This window comes from Girardinichthys multiradiatus, chromosome 13 (genome assembly GCF_021462225.1).
Source record: "Girardinichthys multiradiatus isolate DD_20200921_A chromosome 13, DD_fGirMul_XY1, whole genome shotgun sequence".
NCBI lineage: Eukaryota > Metazoa > Chordata > Actinopteri > Cyprinodontiformes > Goodeidae > Girardinichthys > Girardinichthys multiradiatus.
This window is the reverse complement of record NC_061806.1, coordinates 41,952,869-41,973,494: the sequence shown is the minus strand read 5'-3', so window position 1 is coordinate 41,973,494 and position 20,626 is coordinate 41,952,869. Positions and strand designations below refer to the sequence as shown.

Sequence of the window (20,626 nt, the reverse complement as noted above, 5' to 3'; positions counted from 1 at the left end):
AGCGCCCTCCAGCGGTCAGACTGAGCAGCTGCAGGCTGTCAGAGCGCGTGACGGGGGCTCGTGTCTGAGGATGAGGAGCTGATCTTCTTCCTCCAGACACCTTGTGCTCCTCTGCAGGTGTGCGCGGGTTTAACATGACCGCAGAGTTTCTGCGGAAAAGTCTGTGCCTCCCCGTGGCGCAATCCCTCCTCCTCATCATCTTCCTCAGCCGTTGATCTGAACCGGTCCATCGAAACATGGCTGTGCTCGGTCCAGGACCCGCTCGGTTCTGGTCTGGATTCACAATGGTCCTCCTGTTGCTCACTGGTTCCTCCCGGACCAGGGATGTCCTCACAGGACACAACGACACGTGGAGAGAACCAAGCACGGCCACCCAGGAGGATCATGATCCGGACCCGCACAACGGAACCAACTCCGCGAATCACAGGAAGGCTTTCCCCGTCCTCGCCTTTAACTACGGGCATGTTAGGAAGCCGTTTGAGATCTCCCTGTGGATCCTGCTGGCCCTGCTCATGAAACTGGGTGAGTCAGAACCTTCAGAGTTTAATTAATCATCAGCTGAACGCAGAGCAGGAAGAAAGTTCACTCAGCGTTTGAATTGGATTCCTTCTTTGATACGTTTATGTTTAAGTTACAAAACTGAATAAAACAGAAAGGAAATGATTAGTTTTGGCCCGAATTCTGCTACAAAAAAACAAGAGAAAATCCTCATCTTTGCTTTCAAAGTGGCTTCAGTTCTGGTTTGGTTCTGCAGACCTTCTGAGGGTGTGTCAGAGTTTAGCTTTGGACTTCAGTTGCTTTTGCAGGCATTTCCAGTCCAGAACCTTTTAAGCCTTTTTATTCTGACATGTGAATCAAAGGCAGAAAAAGACTCCTAACTCAAGGCAACAAGGCAAAGAACCCAGTTTCATTGGTTCCGCAAGCGGCCCATAATGTAATCATACCAAAATGTTAGAACAGTGGTGTAAAAAGTATTTACCCCCTACAGATTCCTTCTGTTTTTAGTCACTAAAAGGTTTCAGATCAAACTAATTTTAATATTGGATCAAAATAATCAGCGTAAAAATAAACCAACCTGGGCTTCTCTCATAAAGCAACACCTCATCTAAACAAAATCAGAAACGGAGAACATGCAGCAGTGGAGACCCTTCCCAGGAGAGGTTGACCTACCAGCATTACTCCAGGAGCTCAAATACATGTTTCCCTCTTATGGTGCTACCCTAACTCCAACAATGCCCCAGTTTGACCCATAAAAAGATAGTTCTGCCTCCAAATCCCATCTTTTTGACATCTTCATACAGACTCCAGCCTTCCAGCAGATTTCTTGAAAGTTTGGGTAGTTTCTGTCTAATCAAGAAGACGATCAGGTGAATAAAAATGTGCAACATCCCAGTTTATTCACCGAGCCAAGAGCCAATGAGGGTCCTAGTTTCTGTCCGTTAATGGTTGTGTTAACATCTTCTGGGGTCCAGGTCATGCATTTTGAGCTCCTTTCGGATAGACTAGAATAATTATTATTAATCCTTTACAGGAAATAGCCTTTTTACAGCAGCAGTACTTGTGCAACACTTCAGGTCAGCCAGTAATCAGGTCTGGTTGTGGCTTGTAAAATTCATCTTGAGAAGTTTTTGCATTTAGCCCTAAAATGAACTGGTAACCAGTGCAGAGATGGCCAAACTGGAGCGCAGTGGGCTGTGTTCCTGTGTCCCAGTTTAAATGAATGCAGCTGCATTCAGCACCATCTGACACTATTTAAGGAAAGGGACTGTCCATACTTTGGTCTCCGCTCAGATGGACTATTTCAGCGATTATCTCGTAACCAGCGAACGTTTCAGAGACTAAGATGTGGCTTCATGCGAGGAACTGCGCTAAGAGAGGACATGATGTTGGTGTTGGTTTGATCTGCTTTAACTAGAGGAAGTGGTCATTTAACCATTGATCTGAGGCATTCAAGGTTCACTCCCTGGAGACAGGTGGAGTGGTTGTTTTCTTGCAGATTTAACCAGATATTTCAGCTGTTCAGATTTTAAAGACATAAACAGACCGTTCTGAAGTTAACTTTCTTTACTATTTGGTAGATTTCTCTTTAAAGGGTCTGATTTGGGTTAAATGCTTCTTGTTTCTTTCTATCAGCTTCTCACATTGATTTTGGCCCATTCCTCCTGACAGAACTGCTGAAACTGGGTCAGGTTTCTAGGCCACCTTGCTCACTCACACCTTTTCAGCTTTTCTCACAAATTTCCTATGAAACTGAGATTAGGGCTTTGAGATGGTCTCTCCAAAATGTGGACTTTGTTGTCCTTAAGCCAGTTTGTAGCTAATGGCAGTATCTTTAAGGTCACTGTCCATTTGGAAGACCCATTTGGGTCCAAGCTTTCACTTCTTAGATGATGTTTTGAGATGTTGCTTCAATGTTTCTACATGATGTTCTTTCCTCAAGAGGCCATCTGCTGTATTTTGGGAAGTGCACCAGTCCCTCCTACAGTGAAACACGCCCACATCGTGAAGCTGCCACTTCACAGCAGGGTTGATGTTCTCAGGCTTGCAAGCTTCTCACTTTTTCCTCCAAAAGTGATGATGGTCATGATGTCCAAACACTTCAATGTGCAGTTTCATCAAACCACAGAACATGTCTCCAAAAGTGAAGCTCTATGTCCCTGAGTGCATTTGGAAACCATAATCTGTGTTTTTCTGTTGCTTCTGGAGTTCTGGCTTCTTCTTCTCTGAGTGGCCTTTCAGCCCATGTTGGTCCAGGTCTCGTTTCACTCTGGATGATGACACTCTAACCTTCACAAGGTCTTCTGCTTTCGTTCTGGGGTTGATTCACACTTTTCACACCAGAACCCATCTCCTTCCTGAATAGGAGGAAGGTGGGACATCCCCATGGTTTTTATACCTGCATATATTCTTTGAACAAATGAAACTAGAACCTTCAGGTATCTGGAAGCTGGAACCAAGGAAAACCAGACTGGTGGAGGTCCACAGTTCTCCCTCTGATATGTCACACAAGAAAGCAATGTGTTTGAGGTGATGGCTTAAATTACATCCACAGTTGCGCCTTTATTGAACTCAGATGTAATGAATGAATCTATCAGAAGCTTACAAAGCCATGACATCAGGGGCAGTAATCTGCACTCATCAAGTAGAAATGATTTTGGTAAAAGTTTAGTCTGATTTCACGTCAGTGAGAATAAAAGGTTTATGTGTGTTTTTTATATAAACCTCTGGTTTCAACTGTGTAGGACTTTGGTTTCTGTTTTCCTGTTTTGTTTCTTCAGACAGAACATTAGTGTGAAATCTAAATCATTTCAGTCCAGACGTGCAGATAAAGTAAACTGAATGATTTTCCTCAATCTGGGAACCCAGAATATTTATTTATGTCTATTTAGACTTGCATACATAAATGATGTAATGTCAGTATTTACATCATTAAATCTCGCTGTGTTTAACGTTGTAGCTCCAGTTGTGGGTTGAACTGAGTAGAGGCTGAAATGTATTTCTTCCTTCAGAAAGTGAAGATGCAGTGAAACCTCGTTCTGTGGTTGTAAATCTACATGCTGATCCGAGTCTCTGAGGCCTTACAGAGAAAGCTCAGAGAGGCTCAGTGGTGGTTTATCTGTTGGTGCAGCTGTTGTCTCCGTGGGCTGGACGTACTTCCTGTCCTAATGCACAGCTCGATAACAAAGCTGTCAGTGTGCAGAGCGCGAAGGAGGAGGACTGAAGCATCATTGACTCTACAAACGTCACGTTATGCTGACCTCAGTCACATGACCTGAGTGTTGAGGCCTAAAACCAAAAGGTTTTAGAGTTCGTGAGGATCTGCATCACGGTCCCTTCAGCTTCAATTATGTGGAAAAGGTCCAATTTCATTAAATCTCAAAAACGCTCAATTGTGTTCTTTAGTTTCACACAAGCTGCTATGGGGTCAGTTTTAAAGGCAGCATCTATAACTGTAATTACTTAGTGGCAGTGCCTTAAAAAGTATTCACACCATTAGGCCATTGTAACACATGAATGAGCTTTGATCTAAAACATCTCATTGTATCTTGGGCTGTATGGTCAGGGTGGTCATCCTACTGGAAGGTGAACCTCCACCCCAGTCTCTGGTCTTCTGCAGTCTCTAACAAGTTTCTTCCAGGATTGTCTTGGATTTAGCTCCAAACACCTTCACATGAACTTTCACCAGCTTCCCTGTCCCTGCTGAAGAAAAGCATCCCACATCATGATGCTGCCACCACCATGTTGTTAGTAGGAATGGTTTCATTGCACTGCAGAAAACTAGCGCTTTGTGTCTGGAGGAGCTGTGAGGAACACGTTCTACATTTCCTTTTTGTGAAGTGTTTCAACTGTTTGAAGGTTGAAGTTCCAGTTAAGGAGGAAAAGAGACTGATGTCTGCAGGAACTAGATTCTGTAAAGCCCCTTTTAGTCAGACTGGATGTTAGAGTGTTAGCCCTGAGTTTTATCTCACATCATCGACCAGGAGAGATCCCGTCTGATATTTCCACTCGGAGATTTTCTGAGGCTGCTGCTGATGATGCATTTTGATGTCATCTTGGTCCTTTCTAGGTATGAACCAGACACTGATGCATCTCCAGAGACTTTAAACAGGTTTCTCTCTCAAATGTCCAATAGTTCTCCCAGTTTAATTTTTATTTTAAGCACTTTTTACCACTAAAACCTGTGTTCTAACAAGAAAATGTAACTTTTGGAAGCCAGAAAGCAAAGGTTATTACAATGGTTCTGTCTAGAGCTCCTCCTTCAACAAGTTTTTATTAAATAAATTAATCTTTCTTCTCCTCCTGACAGGTTTTCACATCATTCCCAGAGTATCCAACATCGTTCCAGAGAGCTGTGTTCTGATCTTTGTCGGCCTGCTTGTTGGTGGTGTCATCAAAGCGATGAAAGAGAAGGCTCCAGTCCTGGACTCCAAGCTTTTCTTCCTCTACCTGCTGCCTCCCATCATCCTTGATGCCGGCTACTTCCTGCCTATCCGGGCCTTCACGGAGAACATGGGCACCATCCTAGTTTTTGCCGTGGTGGGGACGCTGTGGAATGCCTTCTTCATCGGCGGGATGATGTTCGCCGTCTGTCAGATTGAGGCAGCCCAGGTCAGCCATGTTGACCTGCTGTCATGTCTGCTGTTTGGTTCCATCATCTCGGCCGTGGACCCCGTGGCGGTCCTGGCCGTATTTGAAGAAATCCACATCAACGAGCTGCTGCACATCCTGGTGTTTGGAGAGTCGCTTCTTAATGACGCTGTCACTGTGGTAAGCTGGACACATGGAGGGAGGGTGATATGTGGTGAGAAATGTATCCTTAGCCTTGTTAAAAACTTCAGAAGGTTTCAGAACTAATGGAAGAAAAACCTCAGAAATGAGGCAAGAAATTCAAATTGCAGAATAAACGTCAACATTGTGAAAATCCTCAAACAGCACAACCAAAATTAACGTGAAGATTAAGTTTTATTCCTTCACAAGTGAGAGACAAAACCCACTGAGTTTTTTACTGGACAAACTGTTTTTCAGTCAAGATTATTTAACTGTTAAAGTATATACATAATTTATATGTTTTATTTAACTTGAAAACATTAAGTACGACAACTTGGTTAATTTAAAACGTTTTTGCTCATCTTCAGGTAAATCAAACATGTTTTTTGAACCAAAACTTGGAGATATCCTTCCCAGCTTTGCCACTGGCGGGAATAATATTCTGGGTATTTTAATCAGAAATTCTTGAAACTACGACACCCAATACCAAATAAATAAGCAGTTTTTTTAAGGACGGTGCATCAGCAGGTTAATCACAAATGAAGCAACTAGAGAAACCATGGCTGCCACAGACTCACTGATGGTAATTTCATGTCTAGTTTAGCATGAACTGGTTTTTATTTAGAGGAAATTGGAGAAAAATATTACATATTGAAAGTAAAATGTAGAACCTGGATGTATTTCTAAATTCATAATTTTGTTAAGCTTTGTTGCTAATATTGGGATTAAAATAGTTTTTTTAGATTCAATATTTCTAACTTAAGCCAGTTTTTGATGCATTCAGCTGAATCGCACTGAAGCAGCACAGTTAGAATAATTGCCATGGGTGTTTCTCCTACAGGTTCTGTATCACCTGTTTGAGGAGTTTTCCCACGCAGGAACTGTGACTGCTGGGGACGCCTTCCTCGGTGTGGTCTCTTTCTTTGTGGTTTCGCTTGGCGGCATCCTGGCAGGAATCATCTACGGCGTCCTGGGAGCCTTCACGTCCCGCTTCACCTCGCACTCCCGTGTCATCGAGCCCCTGTTTGTCTTCCTCTACAGCTACATGGCTTACCTCTCTGCAGAAGTCTTCCATCTATCAGGAATCATGTCGTAAGTGGAGGAGTACCTCAGATGATTGCTGAGAATATTCATACCTGATTGTAGGGTTTATACAGAATTCAGAAAATGTTTCATCTCCTCCAGGTTTTGTTGGGTTTCTGACGGGTCAGTGTCGGATACCACAGCAGACCTTCAGAGGTCCAGTGGTCGGGGCTGTTTGGGCTGAAACATTCTTTCATATTGGTGTTAAACCTGTAAGCTTTTGAGAACTTCTTCACCTCTTTTCTCTGGTTCTCCCAATCCCAAACAGTTTGATTGCCTGTGGTGTAATTATGCGGCCGTATGTGGAGGCCAACATCTCCCACAAGTCCTACACAACCATCAAATACTTCCTGAAGATGTGGAGCAGCGTGAGTGAGACACTGATCTTCATCTTCCTCGGGGTTTCCACAGTGGAAGGTCCCCACAACTGGAACTGGATCTTTGTGATCTTCACCCTCATCCTCTGTCTCCTCTCCAGAGTGTTGGGTCAGTTTAGCTAAACAGTGATACAACATCTGTTTCTACTAGTTCTACTGGGTTTTTCCATTAGAAACTCGTGGGTTTTTTGCCCTTGTTAGCACTGTTGCTTTTATTCAGTTCTGTAAAAAATGGTTCTGTGTTTCAGGAGTCGTTGGTCTCACATTCATTATAAATAAATTTCGTATTGTGAAGCTGACCAAAAAGGACCAGTTCATCGTGGCCTACGGTGGCCTGCGAGGCGCAATCGCCTTCTCTCTGGGATTCCTTCTGACTGACAACGAGATGAAGCACATGTTCCTAACCGCCATCATCACAGTCATCTTCTTCACTGTCTTTGTGCAGGTGTGGTCATTTAAACACAGACATTTGAACTGTTGATTAGTTTTTATTAAAACAAATGATAAGTAAAACCAAATCTTTAAAAACAAACTGGTATGTGTTTGGTGTAACGTCTGTTTCCATCCTCAGGGAATGACCATCAGGCCTCTGGTGGAGCTCCTGGCCGTGAAGAGGAAGAAGGAGAGCAAAGGGTCAATAAACGAGGAGATTCACACACAGGTGGGACTTTCAGTCATTCTTCCCAATGATATGAAACATCTGCACCTGTTTCAAACTGTTAATTCAAGATATACTAAAACAACATCTAAATGTTGTCCATAGTTTCTGGATCACCTGCTTACAGGAATCGAAGACATCTGCGGACATTATGGACATCATCACTGGAAAGACAAGTAGGACCTTTCAAACATTTCTCCTGTTTTCTATGTGTTTATGAGCTGGTGATGTTTATGTAAAACTACCTTTTTTTTTAAAAATAAGGTATTAAAATTAAGTTTTTAATCTACTTAATGAACACATTTCCTGCTAAGAAAGGAAAACATTTTTTGCAAACTCAGTCCATCTCCTCCACATTTCAGCCGAGGAGCAGACGGTTGTTCCCCCACATTAGCATCATGCTCCTTCTCTGGAGAGAGGTTAAGATTTAAAACATGTTTATGATTTCCACGTGGTTCATCTATAAAATCAGTCTCCAACATCTGCAACCTATGTACACTAATACCCCTAAATAAAGCCCAGTGCCACCAGTTGTAAATGGTAAATAGCGAAACTGTCCACAAACAAATATGATCTTCATGGAAGAGTGGTGGGAAGAAAACCGTAAAAAAGTCCTGGTTGCATTTTGTGGAATAAACAGCAAACATGTGGAAGAAGATGCTGGTGTAGTTTCTCAGTCATCCAGGTCAAGGTAGTTGGAAAAACAAAATCAAAAGCAACTGGACTTTTTGTAATTCTTGAAGACGTTTCAGCCTCTTCCATTTGTCTTCTCTGTCCAGAGTCAGAGAAGACAAATGGCTTGAGAGAGGAGTAAAGGAAGACATTTACGTCAGACAGGAGAAACCATCTCCTAACCAAGGAGAACTGAGGTGTCACCTTCCCCCCCACATACAACACAGCACTGAAACTCCTTTTAAAGAAGCTTAAGGGCAGTTCACACTTTCATTCATGTGACCAGGGTAACCAAGCTAAGGGGTCAGAGATGATCAACAACATGCCGAGGGATGAGCACCACGGACCTGCATGTGAATTGAACCCAGGAGCTTAAAAACCTGGCTACTCCCCACCAGGAGCTCAGAACTGAAGAAGACCTGTGGAAGAGGTTCAAACATCTTCATGTGAAAGAAGGTGCTCTGCTCAGAGGAGACCAGAATTATACAAGGGTTGGACAATGAAACTGAAACACCTGGTTTTAGACCACAATCATTTATTAGTATGGTGTAGGGCCTCCTTTTGCGGCCAATACAGCATCAATTCGTCTTGGGAATGACATATACAAGTCCTGCACAGTGGTCAGAGGGATTTTAAGCCATTCTTCTAGCAGGATAGTGGCCAGGTCACTACGTGATACTGGTGGAGGAAAACGTTTCCTGACTCGCTCCTCCAAAACACCCCAAAGTGGCTCAATAATATTTAGATCTGGTGACTGTGCAGGCCATGGGAGATGTTTAACTTCACTTTCATGTTCATCAAACCAATCTTTCACCAGTCTTGCTGTGTGTATTGGTGCATTGTCATCCTGATACACACCACCACCTTCAGGATACAATGTTTGAACCATTGGATGCACATGGTCCTCAAGAATGGTTCGGTAGTCCTTGGCAGTGATGCGCCCATCTAGCACAAGTATTGGACCAAGGGAATGCCATGATATGGCAGCCCAAACCATCACTGATCCACCCCCATGCTTCACTCTGGGCATGCAACAGTCTGGGTGGTACGCTTCTTTGGGGCTTCTCCACACCGTAACTCTCCCGGATGTGGGGAAAACAGTAAAGGTGGACTCATCAGAGAACAATACATGTTTCACATTGTCCACAGCCCAAGATTTGCGCTCCTTGCACCATTGAAACCGACGTTTGGCATTGGCATGAGTGACCAAAGGTTTGGCTATAGTAGCCCGGCCGTGTATATTGACCCTGTGGAGATCCTGACGGACAGTTCTGGTGGAAACAGGAGAGTTGAGGTGCACATTTAATTCTGCTGTGATTTGGGCAGCCGTGGTTTTATGTTTTTTGGATACAATCCGGGTTAGCACCCGAACATCCCTTTCAGACAGCTTCCTCTTGAGTCCACAGTTAATCCTGTTGGATGTGGTTCATCCTTCTTGATGGTATGCTGACATTACCCTGGATACCGTGGCTCTTGATACATCACAAAGACTTTCTGTCTTGGTCACAGATGCGCCAGCAAGACGTGCACCAACAATTTGTCCTCTTTTGAACTCTGGTATGTCACCCATTATGTTATGTGCATTTCAATATTTTGAGCAAAACTGTGCTCTTACCCTGCTAATTGAACCTTCACACTCTGCTCTTACTGGTGCAATGTGCAATCAATGAAGACTGGCTACCAGGCTGGTCCAATTTAGCCATGATACCTCCCACACTAAAATGACAGGTGTTTCAGTTTTATTGTCCAACCCCTGTACTTTCTGACCTACATGCAAAGCAATATGTGGCGGAAATGTAGCACTGCATATCGCCCTATAAATATATCCTCACAGGGAAACGTGGTGGTGGCAGCATGAGAAGCTCATCAGAGTTGATGTGAAGGTGGATGGAGTTTTCTTTCAGGACAATCCTGTGGAGATTCACCATCCAGCAGGACGACCGCCCTGAATATACATCCAGAGATGGGATGAGATGGTTTAGAGGGGCTGAATATAAATGCACACCACACTCTTCAGATTATTGTGAAAACTTTGTACCAATTATCTTCCACCTTACAAATATAGACACTTTATTACTGCCTGTCACTGAAAATCCACCCAAAAAATGGAGGTTTGTGGTTGGAACATGAAAAAATGTCACTAATTTCAAAGTGTATAAAAACTTTTATCAGTATGTCAGTATGTATCTTTCAGCTCTGGGTTATTCTGGAAAACTAGAGACCCAGTATAATAAAATATAATTTCCTTCTTGTTACCTGATGACTATCTATGTCTGAAGTTTTAATATTTAAAAGTTGGACTTCTGACACAGAAATGTGTCGGAACATTGAATGCAACCCTGCAGAAAGAACAGAGAAACACTGTCAGTGGATGAATTAGGATTACCTGACAGAAAATATTTCCATGGTTTTACTCCACTGTCTCAGGTGAGCAAATGACAACGTTATGGACACGTTGTGGAAATATCTTTATTCTGATGGACATTTTATTGTAAACTCAGTGAGAACACAGAAAAAACAGGAAGTGGTTTGTTTCTGTACAGGAATACAACATCACAAATTTCCTGAGCTGAAAGGAAAAACTTCTCATTTATGGTGAATAAATCATGTCTGTGTCCTATCCCCAAGCCTAACCCTTAGTTGGATTAAACGGTTATGTGTGAAATGCAACATTTACCAATAATTTGATGAAGTGGTTGGAGTGCGTTGATTAAAGCGTTTGTTTGTGTCCACAGTGCACTGTAGAAAAAGTCCTGTTTACTTCATATCAGGTCATTTAAATTTACTCCAAATTATAATTGAGCCGAACGGTCTGATTCTGATTCAACCCAGTTTTGATTTCATCTAAATGATTCTGTTGTTCAGTAATGGCGGTTGATTATTTACAAAACTATTAATCTCAAAGAAACTCATTCCTCTTCTTGTCTTGAGTTTGATTCATTTTTTTCTTTCACACTAGTTCATCATCAGTGCTGGTCTTTTACGGGTTATCAGGTGTTTAGATGTGACTTGAGATTTTATGCTGCTTTATGTCTTACTCTGAACATCTGTAAACTCTAACAGAGAAAGTCCTCTAATGATGCATTTCAGGCTAAATCGCTTCAATAAGACGTACGTAAAGAAGTGGCTGATCGCAGGCGAGCGCTACAACGAGCCGCAGCTCATCTCCTTCTACAACAAGCTGGAGATGAAGCAGGCCTTGATGCTGATGGAGAGTGGGAGCGCTGCCAAGCTGCCGGCCGTCTCTGCCCAGTGAGTTTTGGATTTCCACAGCTAAGAAACGGTCTCCAATCTGCCCAGGTTATGAATCAGGAAAGAAACAGGACATCGAGATGTTTTAAAATCCTTCCGATTCAGTTTATCTGATGTGCGCTTGTTATTTTTTCCAATGCATTCTAATTTAATTGTAGTAATAAAACAGAGCAGTCGAGTTCAGTTTATCATGTCAGATGGTGTTTAATCTAAGGAAAACCGCCGTTTGCATGGAGTCATTAACTTTGCAGCAATCCCTCATTCTGAGCAGAACCAGGCATCAGTCTGAGCAGAACCAGGCATCAGTCTGAGCAGAACCAGGCATCAGTCTGATCAGAACCAGGCATCAGTCTTAACGGCCATCTGTCGCAACCCACTGGGGGTTTGAGAAGAAGCACCAGACACAAAAACACAGAAGCTCTGGTCCAGGAGGACTCTATGTTAAAGAAAAGGTACCGATTAGAAATGAGTAGATCAGAGGGACGGTTCCAGCTGGAGACAAAGTGAAAAAGACATCTGAGCAGGTTTGGGCGTGAGCAACAAAGAAGATAGTGAATAAATGAGACAAAGGATGCCAGAGAGGAAGAAGATTCTTGAATGTAGAGGACAATCAGATGTGTGACTGATAAATATATACATTCAGTTTGAGGTTTAATTAGTTTGTCTTTTAAGAAATATTAATTTCTGATAAGTCACTTTTAGAAATAATAATTATCCTAGAAGTCCATGAACTAAGCAAGTAAGCATCTCATCCAAGAGTTTATTTGTTTCCTTTTAAGTTTAATGATTATTTCTGCCTCTCCAAAAGAAAAATCCAGCCCCAGAGAGAAGCGGCCCCACAAAGAACAATCCCGAGGATCCCCAAGACCCGCGAGGCCGAGATCCGGAAGATCCTGCGGGCCAACCTGCAGAAGGCCGGACAAAAGGTGAGGAAGACGTCTGGGAGCCGTGGATGTCATGACGGGAGCTGGGTGTCATGATGTCTCAGCAGGAAGCTGTTAGATGCTCATCCCTAGTTTTTTTCCTCTCTCAGCTGCGCTCGTACAGCAGACACGACCTCTTCATGGATCCGTTTGAAGACGACGTGACTGAGTTTCGCTTCAGGAGGCAGAGGGTGGAGATGGAGAGGAGGGTGAGTTCTGGCTGCCTGGTTCAGCTGCTACATAACCCCAAACAGAGCGATCCATCATTAACCCAAAATGAACTCAACCCTCCTTCCCTATTCTAAGCATCTTTCCTTGTTTAAACAGTTTTCTGCTGTTAGGGTTAGCTGTTAATTGAACTTTTTACCTTTGACTGGCAGTCAATATGGCAACATTTTAATTATATTCCCTTTCATTATTAAATATCAGAATATATCTACAGTGCCTTGCGAAAGTATTCGCCCCCCTTGAACTTTTCAACCTTTTGCCACATTTCAGGCTTTAAACATAAAGATAGAAAATTCAAATTTTTTGTGAAGAATCAACAAGTGGGACACAATCATGAAGTGGAATGAAATTTATTGGATGTGTCAAACTATTTAACAAATAAAAAACTGAAAAGTGGGGCGTGCAATATTATTCAGCCCCTTTACTTTCAGTGCAGCAAACTCAGTCCAGAAGTTCAGTGAGGATCTCTGAATGATCCAATCAGAATCAGCTTTATTGCTAAGTTCCTACATACAAACAAGGAATTTGACTCCGGTACACTTTGCTCTTTTGTTCTGTTTTTGCATTACAGAATAAACATATTTATAATTTACAATGTACAATATACACATATATAATAAAAAGGTGCATTTGCAACATCTGTATGCTGTTGTTTTGTACTCTATTAAATGTTCAACAGAGAAACATCCTGGAGGAAGAAACTGTCTCTGTGGCGGCACCTGAAGGTAAAGCTCTGAACAGTTTATGTGCAGGGTGTGTGGGGTCTGCAGAGATTTTAGCAGCTCTTTTCCTGACCCTTGACCTGTATAAGTCCTGGATGGAGGGAAGGTCAGCTCTGATTATTCTCTCTGCAGTCCTGATTATTCGTTGCAGTCTGGACCTGTCCTGTTTTGTGGATGATCCAAACCACACTGAGATGGATGACACACCAAACATGTGGAAGAAGGTGCTCTGGTCAGATGAAACCAAAATCAAACTGTTTGGCCACAATGCAAAACGATATGTTTGGTGTAAAAACAACACAGCTCATCACCCTGAACACACCATCCCCACTGCCAAACATGGTGGTGGCAGCATCATGGTTTGGGCCTGCTTTTCATCAGCAGGGACAGGGAAGATGGTCCAAATTGATGGGAAGATGGATGGGTCCAAATACAGGACCATTCTGGAAGAAAACCTGTTGGAGTCTGCAAGAGATCTGAGACTGGGACGGAGATTTATCTTCCAACAAGACAATGATCCAAAACATAAAGCCAAATCTACAATGGAATGGTTCACAAATAAACGTATCCAGGTGTTGGAATGGCCTAGTCAAAGTCCAGGCCTGAATCCAATGGAGAATCTGTGGAAAGAGCTGAAGACTGCTGTTCATGAACGCTCTCCATCCAACCTCACTGAGCTCCAGCTGTTTTACAAGGAAGAATGAGCAAGAATTTCAGTCTCTCGATGTGAAAACTGATAAAGATGTAGCGCTTTCTTGTATCTAAAGCTAGATTTAGCGCTCTGGGTTCTACTTATTTAAGGTCACACCCCAAGAACTGGTTTTACTACACCTCCCATGAACCACCAGGTACTGAGTTGTCATAAATAATTAAACTTAGTAAACTACCTATGTCTGACCCATAAATAACGATGCTTTATAAGTTTAAAGTATTTATTTCCCAAACTTCGAAATGAAACTTAAAGTAGACCACATGTGAACTAGTGGAATATACCATCACACTGTAGTGTAACCGTTCTTATGTTGGACTGAAAGCTTATAAATCAAAACAGGTACCATCTGTTTGCAGTTTTCTTTAACCTCTCCAATACCCCAACAGAAAACGCAAATAAATATACAACAAACTTTGTCAACCACCCGAGTTATAGATAGGGACTTTCCCGTTTGTTTAAATGCTTATTGAGCTCTAAATGAACTTATTTTGAACAGTCCCGAACACATAAGAGTCCTTTAGTCTTAATTCAATACACAGAAATTACAGGATCATTTTAATTAGTGGACCCACAAAAAAAAATATATATATAAAACAAATAGAAGCCGGAATATAGTCCATAAACCCCCGGTGCAGGTCTGTTACTGACGACTCATCTCCGCCCGGTAACCCGCAGTTAATCCCCGCCTTTCTCGGTAAAGGCGGAGGAAACCGCGGCCAAATCCAACCAGCGGACCCAGCGCGGGTGCAACTAGTCTTCCCTTATCCACAGGTTCCGGTGCAGACCTCCAGCATCCAGCACACTTCTTCCTCGATCTGTCCACTGTCCCTCGGCGCTAGAGCAGAGTTCAGTTGTTGCACTTCTTCTGTTGGTTTCCCGGGCTTTTCCCCAAACCGGGTCTGGGTGGAGTCTTCCGGTGTCCTTTTCATACAAACTACACAAACTACACTATATCGTTCGTTCTTAAAGTGACAGAACACAATATTTTAATAGACTTCTTACTTCAACTGTTTATTTTCTTTTTAATGGACTCCTGCCCATTTCAAACTCCTACCAAAAGACTTGGAAATTCTTATATCTTATTTTAAGATATTTAGCTGCATGCATTAAATTTGTTATTTTTCAAAACAACAATAACATATTTATATTCCGGGGAACCCAGGGGGTTACAGAGACAAACCCCAAGAGACTTGCAGCTGCAATTGCAGCAAAGGGTGGCGCTACAAAGTATTAACGCAAGGGGGCCGAATAATATCGCACGCCCCACTTTTCAGTTTTTTATTTGTTAAAAAAGTTTGACACATCCAATAAATTTTATTCCACTTCACGATTGTGTCCCACTTGTTGATTCTTCACAAAAAAATTGAATTTTCTATCTTTATGTTTAAAGCCTGAAATGTGGCAAGAGGTTGAAAAGTTCAAGGGGGCTGAATACTTTCGCAAGGCACTGTATATATATATATACACACAAAATGTACCAGAGTCAAATTCCTTGTTTGTCTGTACAAACTTAAAACAAGCAATAAAGCTGATTCTGGTCTAGCAATAAAGCAGTTATAAATAAAACAGTTGACTGATGAACGGGGGCTTCAGGGACCGCTCAGATTTGGGTCAGTTTATGTGAAACCTGTGATTGTGTGAGTTCTGCCAGTTTGACTGTAGAATAAGTCTAGTTCTACATCAGATCCATCTGGGCAGAACCCACCGTCCAGACGTCTGGAGATAACATCTGCTGCTTTCTCTCACTCACAGATGAGTCACTACCTCACCGTTCCTGCAAAGCGACAGGAGACCCCCTCAGTGAGGAAAGTCTGGTTTGAACCAGGTCAGTTTCCATGGAAACGGGAAATTTTTTCTCCTTGACTTCACTGAACCTTCACGTTTTCATCATAGAGCCTCAAATCAAAAGATTTATATGAAAAAAAGATGAAAACATTTTGTCATTTTTACTGAAATTTTATAACCTCCACAGGAAAAAGAGACAAGAAATAAATATCACAAACAAACTAACATTAAAGCTACTTGGTTGTACTCGTACTCGTCGTCTTCCACTTCATCTGGGACTGGGTCGCGGGGGCAGCAGACTTAGCAGAGACGCCCAGACGTCCCTCTCTCCAGACACCTCCTCCAGCTCGTCCGGGGGGAGCCCAAGGCGTTCCCAGGCCAGCCGAGAGACATAGTCCCTCCAGCGTGTCCTGGGCCGTCCCCTGGGCCTCCTCCCGGTGGGACGTGCCTGGAACACCTCCCGAGGATGGTGTCCAGGAGGCATCCGGTATAGATGCCCGAGCCACCTCAACTGGCTCCTCTCGATGTGGAGGAGCAGCGGCTCTACTCCGAGCCCCTCCCGGATGGCCGAGCTCCTCACCCTATCTCTAAGGGAGTGACCCAAAGTTCATGGCCATAGGTGAGGGTAGGAACGTAGACCAACCGGTAAATTGAGAGCTTCGCTTTCCGGCTCGGCTCTCTCTTCACCACAACGGACCGGAACAGCACCCCATTACTGTGGCAGCCGCACCGATCCGTCTGTCGATCTCCTGCTCCATTCTTCCCTCACTCGTGAACAAGACCCCGAGATACTTAAACTCCTCCACTTGAGGCAGGAACTCCCCTCCAATCTGAAGAGGACAAGCCACCCTTTTCTGGTCGAGTACCATGGCCTCGGACTTGGAGGAGCTGATCTTCATCCCATCCGCTTCACACTCGGCTGTGAACCGCCCCAGCGCATGCTGTAGGTCTTGGCTAGAGGGGGCCAGCAGGACCACGTCATCTGCAAAAAGAAGAGACGAAATCCTCTGGTCCCCAAACCAGAGGAGTGTGATCCCCCTGTAGTTGGAACATACCCTCTTTCTTATGAAGGGGGACCACCACCCCAGTCTGCCAGTCCAGAGGTACTGTCCCCGACCGCCACGCAATGTTGAAGAGGCGTGTCAACCATGACAGCCCTACAACATCCAGAGACTTGAGGTACTCAGGGCGGATCTCATCCAACCCCGAAGCCTTGTCACCACGGAGCTTTTTAACCACCTCGGTGACTTCAGCCTGGGTGATGAAAGAGTCCAACCCCGAGTCCCCAGCCTCTGTTTCCACCAGGGAATGCGTGATGGCAGGATTGAGGAGATCCTCGAAGTGCTCCTTATACCGCCCGATAATGTCCCCAGTCGAGGTCATCGGCTCCCCACCCCCACTGTAAACTGTGTTGGCGAAGCACTGCTTCCCCCTCCTGAGGTGCTGGACGGTTTGCCAGAATCGCTTCAAGGCCAACCGGTAGTCCTTCTCCATGGCTTCACCAAACTCCCCTCTGGCCCGAGTTTTTGCCTCTGCCACAGCCCGGGCCGCAGCACGCTTGGCCTCACGGTACCCGTCAGCCGCCACAGGAGTCCCACAAGCCAACCACAGCCGATAGGACTCCTTCTTCAGCTTGACAGCATCCCTTACTGCCGGTGTCCACCACCGGGTTCGGGGATTGCCGCCGCGACAGGTACCGCAGACCTTACGGCCGCAGCTACGGGCAGCAGCATCGATAATAGATGCGGAGAACATGGTCCACTCGGACTCTATGTGTCCAACATCCCCCAGAATCCCGTCAAAGCTCTCCCGGAGGTGGGAGTTGAATACATCCCTGGCCGAGGGCTTCGCCAGACGTTCCCAGCAGACCCTCACTATGCGCTTGGGCCTGTCAAGTCTGCTTGGTTGTGTTTTTATATTATATAAAAAGCTTTAGTTAAAAACTTTAAATATCCTTTTTGTTTTAGAATTGAAAGAAAAACGTGAAATATTCTGGCTTTATTGTGTTTATAATCATGCAAGTCCATCTTCTCACAATGCAGCATTTAAAAGCTAAATTGTTAATTATAATAAAACAGAACTTATAGCTTTAGATCTCATTTCAATTCATGTTTCAAATTTATTTAATTTGAATTCAGTTTGTTTTCTGATTTTTATTTTCAGAACATAAAGTTTACACCTATGATGACAGTGAAAGTCCTGGGGGCGGAGCTGTTCAGCTAAAACCCCGCCCCTCTGACACCTCCCTGCTGGACGAGTCACCAAAGAGCACAGATCGAAGCCCCACCCCACAGTCCGAGGACCAATCAGAGAGGCAGAAACCATCTCGTTGCCTCAGTGATCCTGGTCCGAATGAGGATGAGGAAGGAAGCAGCTTTTTCTTGTCATGATGAAGGCTGATGATGATGGTGCAGATGATGTTTTTATAATGAGTAAGGATGAGTACCAAAACAGAATATTTAACAAGCCCCTCCCCCTAAAAGCACAAAGGCTGGAGCTCTGCTTATAACAGTAATGAAGTCACAACACTGTTCAAACGTCCTTAAACAGCTCATTTGTTTGGATTATTGCTTCCAGGAAGTTGCCGTTGATTAATTATTCAAGTTGATCAAATTATTTTACATCTGACTGAATTATCGGTCAGGATTAATTGGATGAAGATGTCTAAGTACTGGAATAAAAACGAGTGAAAAGCAGCCAAAGCCCCAAAAAAAACCTTGAAAAACCTGGGAAACACTAGGAAATCTGGGAAAAATGGAAAGAAAGGAAGGATGGATCAGGAATATCCTACATCACTGTACCTCGATGTTGGGATAACGTAGATGAAGACTGATCAGATGAAGATGAGATTTCTCTGTTTGACTCAGTCCTCCAGCTCAGAATATTAGGGGTTTCAGTCATTGCTTTGTAGGTGTTCTTGGTACCCTGAGGAGGAATCCTGCAGGACTCCTCCAGAACTGCTTTAATTAAAACTGGTTCTGAACATTTTCAGAGACATATTTATAAATGCTGTCAGTGTACTAATGCTGCTGTGCAGCACAAAACCAAGCTGACATAAACAGTCCAGAACTCATGAGGAGTGGTCTCAACTGGTCTACTAATGGACCAGAGATGGGATGTAAATGATAAGAATCACCCCAGATGCTGTCCAATGTGTCTCTGAGAAACCCTCTGTGTCTGCTGACCTCCACTCACTGCTCCAGCTGACTGTTAGATGCATTGATATCTGTCACTGCCGGCATGTGGACCAAACCCTGTCCAGTTCTCACTGCTCCTCCTGGGTCACAAACTGTTTATTTCAGTGTAAACCAGTTACGGTTTTACAGACTGATCTTCTCAGTTCAGCTGCTCCAGAACAACAGACTACTGGTATAAAAATGTGCAACTTGCTTTAATTAGGTTTCGGCTGAATTGAACATAATGATCATAGACTTGACTGCTGTACTGGCTGCATGGTGATTCTGTTTGACTAAAAATAAAATGTATTCAGAACATTGATATTAATCTTTTTGTTTCCAGGATGAAGCTTGAAGCATTTCCACCAGGATGTTGAGTTTTTAGCTAGCCAAACTAATCACAAGACATGAAGTCAGTTGCAGTTGTTTTTAAAGCTTGGCTTGTGCTGTATTCAGTCGCTCCCTCTTTAACCTAATTTCATGGGATAAATTGAACCTTGGCCTCAACATATTTTTCCTTATAATTAAAAAATAAATCTTCTAAAGGATTCAGTAAAAATATTTCTTTACTAATAAAAACCAATCCCATCCTCCTGAGCGATCACCAAACAAATGCTCAGACAGAAACCACAGATCACTTCTTTCAGGTGACTTTAGAGTAAAACTGCACATGTTCGACCAAAGCTTCTGTTCTTTTGATAATCGCTGCCTGACTCATCGTGTTTCCTCAGGGACTCTAACGTGGCTGAAGAAAACATGGACTCCTATTTGAAATGAGTGTTTCATGAACAGGCCATGATGTTTCTTTATGTTCCTCCTAACGGAGCATGCTTTAAAACCTTAAAGGGAATTTTAACGTCTGCAACCCACAGAACTGAGCTGCCTTAGCTACTGCTGCATTTTACCTGTTCTGTTTTTATATGTTGTGTTGGAAACATTTATCAAATGAAGGAAAACTTTAATACAATAAAGGTTTATTGCTAAATTGCTTCATTGTATTGTTTCTGGTGATGTTAAATGAGCAAAAGGCCTCCAGTAGTACATCCGTATTTTCATATACCTTCCAGTGAGCCAGACATTCCTGTACTCTTTTAAAGTGGTTTAAATCAGGGCTTCTCTCAGCTGTCTGGAGGTCTTTATTTGGACTTCGGCATCTTTTTCACTTCATTTTTAGTGGACTATTCCAGTTTGTCTGGTTAAATCTACAAAAAATAAAAAGATGCTACTGTTTAAAAGACAGAGTAATCCTTTTTTGTTTTACAGAGATCTTGGTTGAAAACCTGATCTGTCTGGAGGCTAAACAAATGTTCATGCATCCAAAAAGCAGATGAACAGTCTCTGAAAGTCATCTTTTAAAGAAAAGAAACAAATGCAGCAAAGACCTGATGCAGGATCTGTCATGCATCATCTTCCTGTTGGTCATCTGTTGTTTCCAGCTCATACAGAAGGGGAGGGGCCGTGTAGATACTGAATAAAAGTGGGCTGACAACAATGCCCTGAGGAATCCCACCCAAATAACACCAAGTCCCGATCTGCAGAGTAAGATTTAAATACATTAATTGTGGTTAAACAAATTAAGTCGATATGTTGATTTATATAGGATTTAAGTGACATAAACTTCTACTAATAAAATCAAACTGATTTAACCTGTGAATGCAAAAACAACTTGTCAAAAATTTAAAGGTTTAGCAAAGATGAGACACCAGGCAAGGGTTGGGGGAAATGGACTTAGCTGAAAGTTGCTATCAAGAAGTTATTTTTAAATGAAAG

The 20,626-nt window shown here is 43.1% G+C and overlaps 1 protein-coding gene across 2 annotated transcripts; it reads left to right on the top strand.

The window, feature by feature from the left end:
* On the top strand, positions 1–19,844 carry LOC124879676 (Na(+)/H(+) exchanger beta-like). Of its 2 annotated transcripts, XM_047384391.1 has the most exons (13): positions 1–522; positions 4,808–5,268; positions 6,110–6,360; positions 6,620–6,837; positions 6,977–7,173; positions 7,300–7,389; positions 7,492–7,562; positions 11,149–11,310; positions 12,119–12,236; positions 12,344–12,442; positions 15,648–15,720; positions 17,844–18,112; positions 19,200–19,844. In XM_047384391.1, the coding sequence occupies exons 1-12, from the start codon at positions 237–239 to the stop codon at positions 18,068–18,070; spliced, it is 2,253 nt and encodes a 750-aa protein (XP_047240347.1). In that variant the 5' UTR covers positions 1–236; the 3' UTR covers positions 18,071–18,112; positions 19,200–19,844. The 2 variants fall into 2 exon arrangements, with proteins under 2 accessions (XP_047240347.1, XP_047240346.1); XM_047384390.1 differs by having other exon boundaries at positions 17,844–19,844.
* Positions 19,845–20,626: the final 782 nt, after the last annotated feature.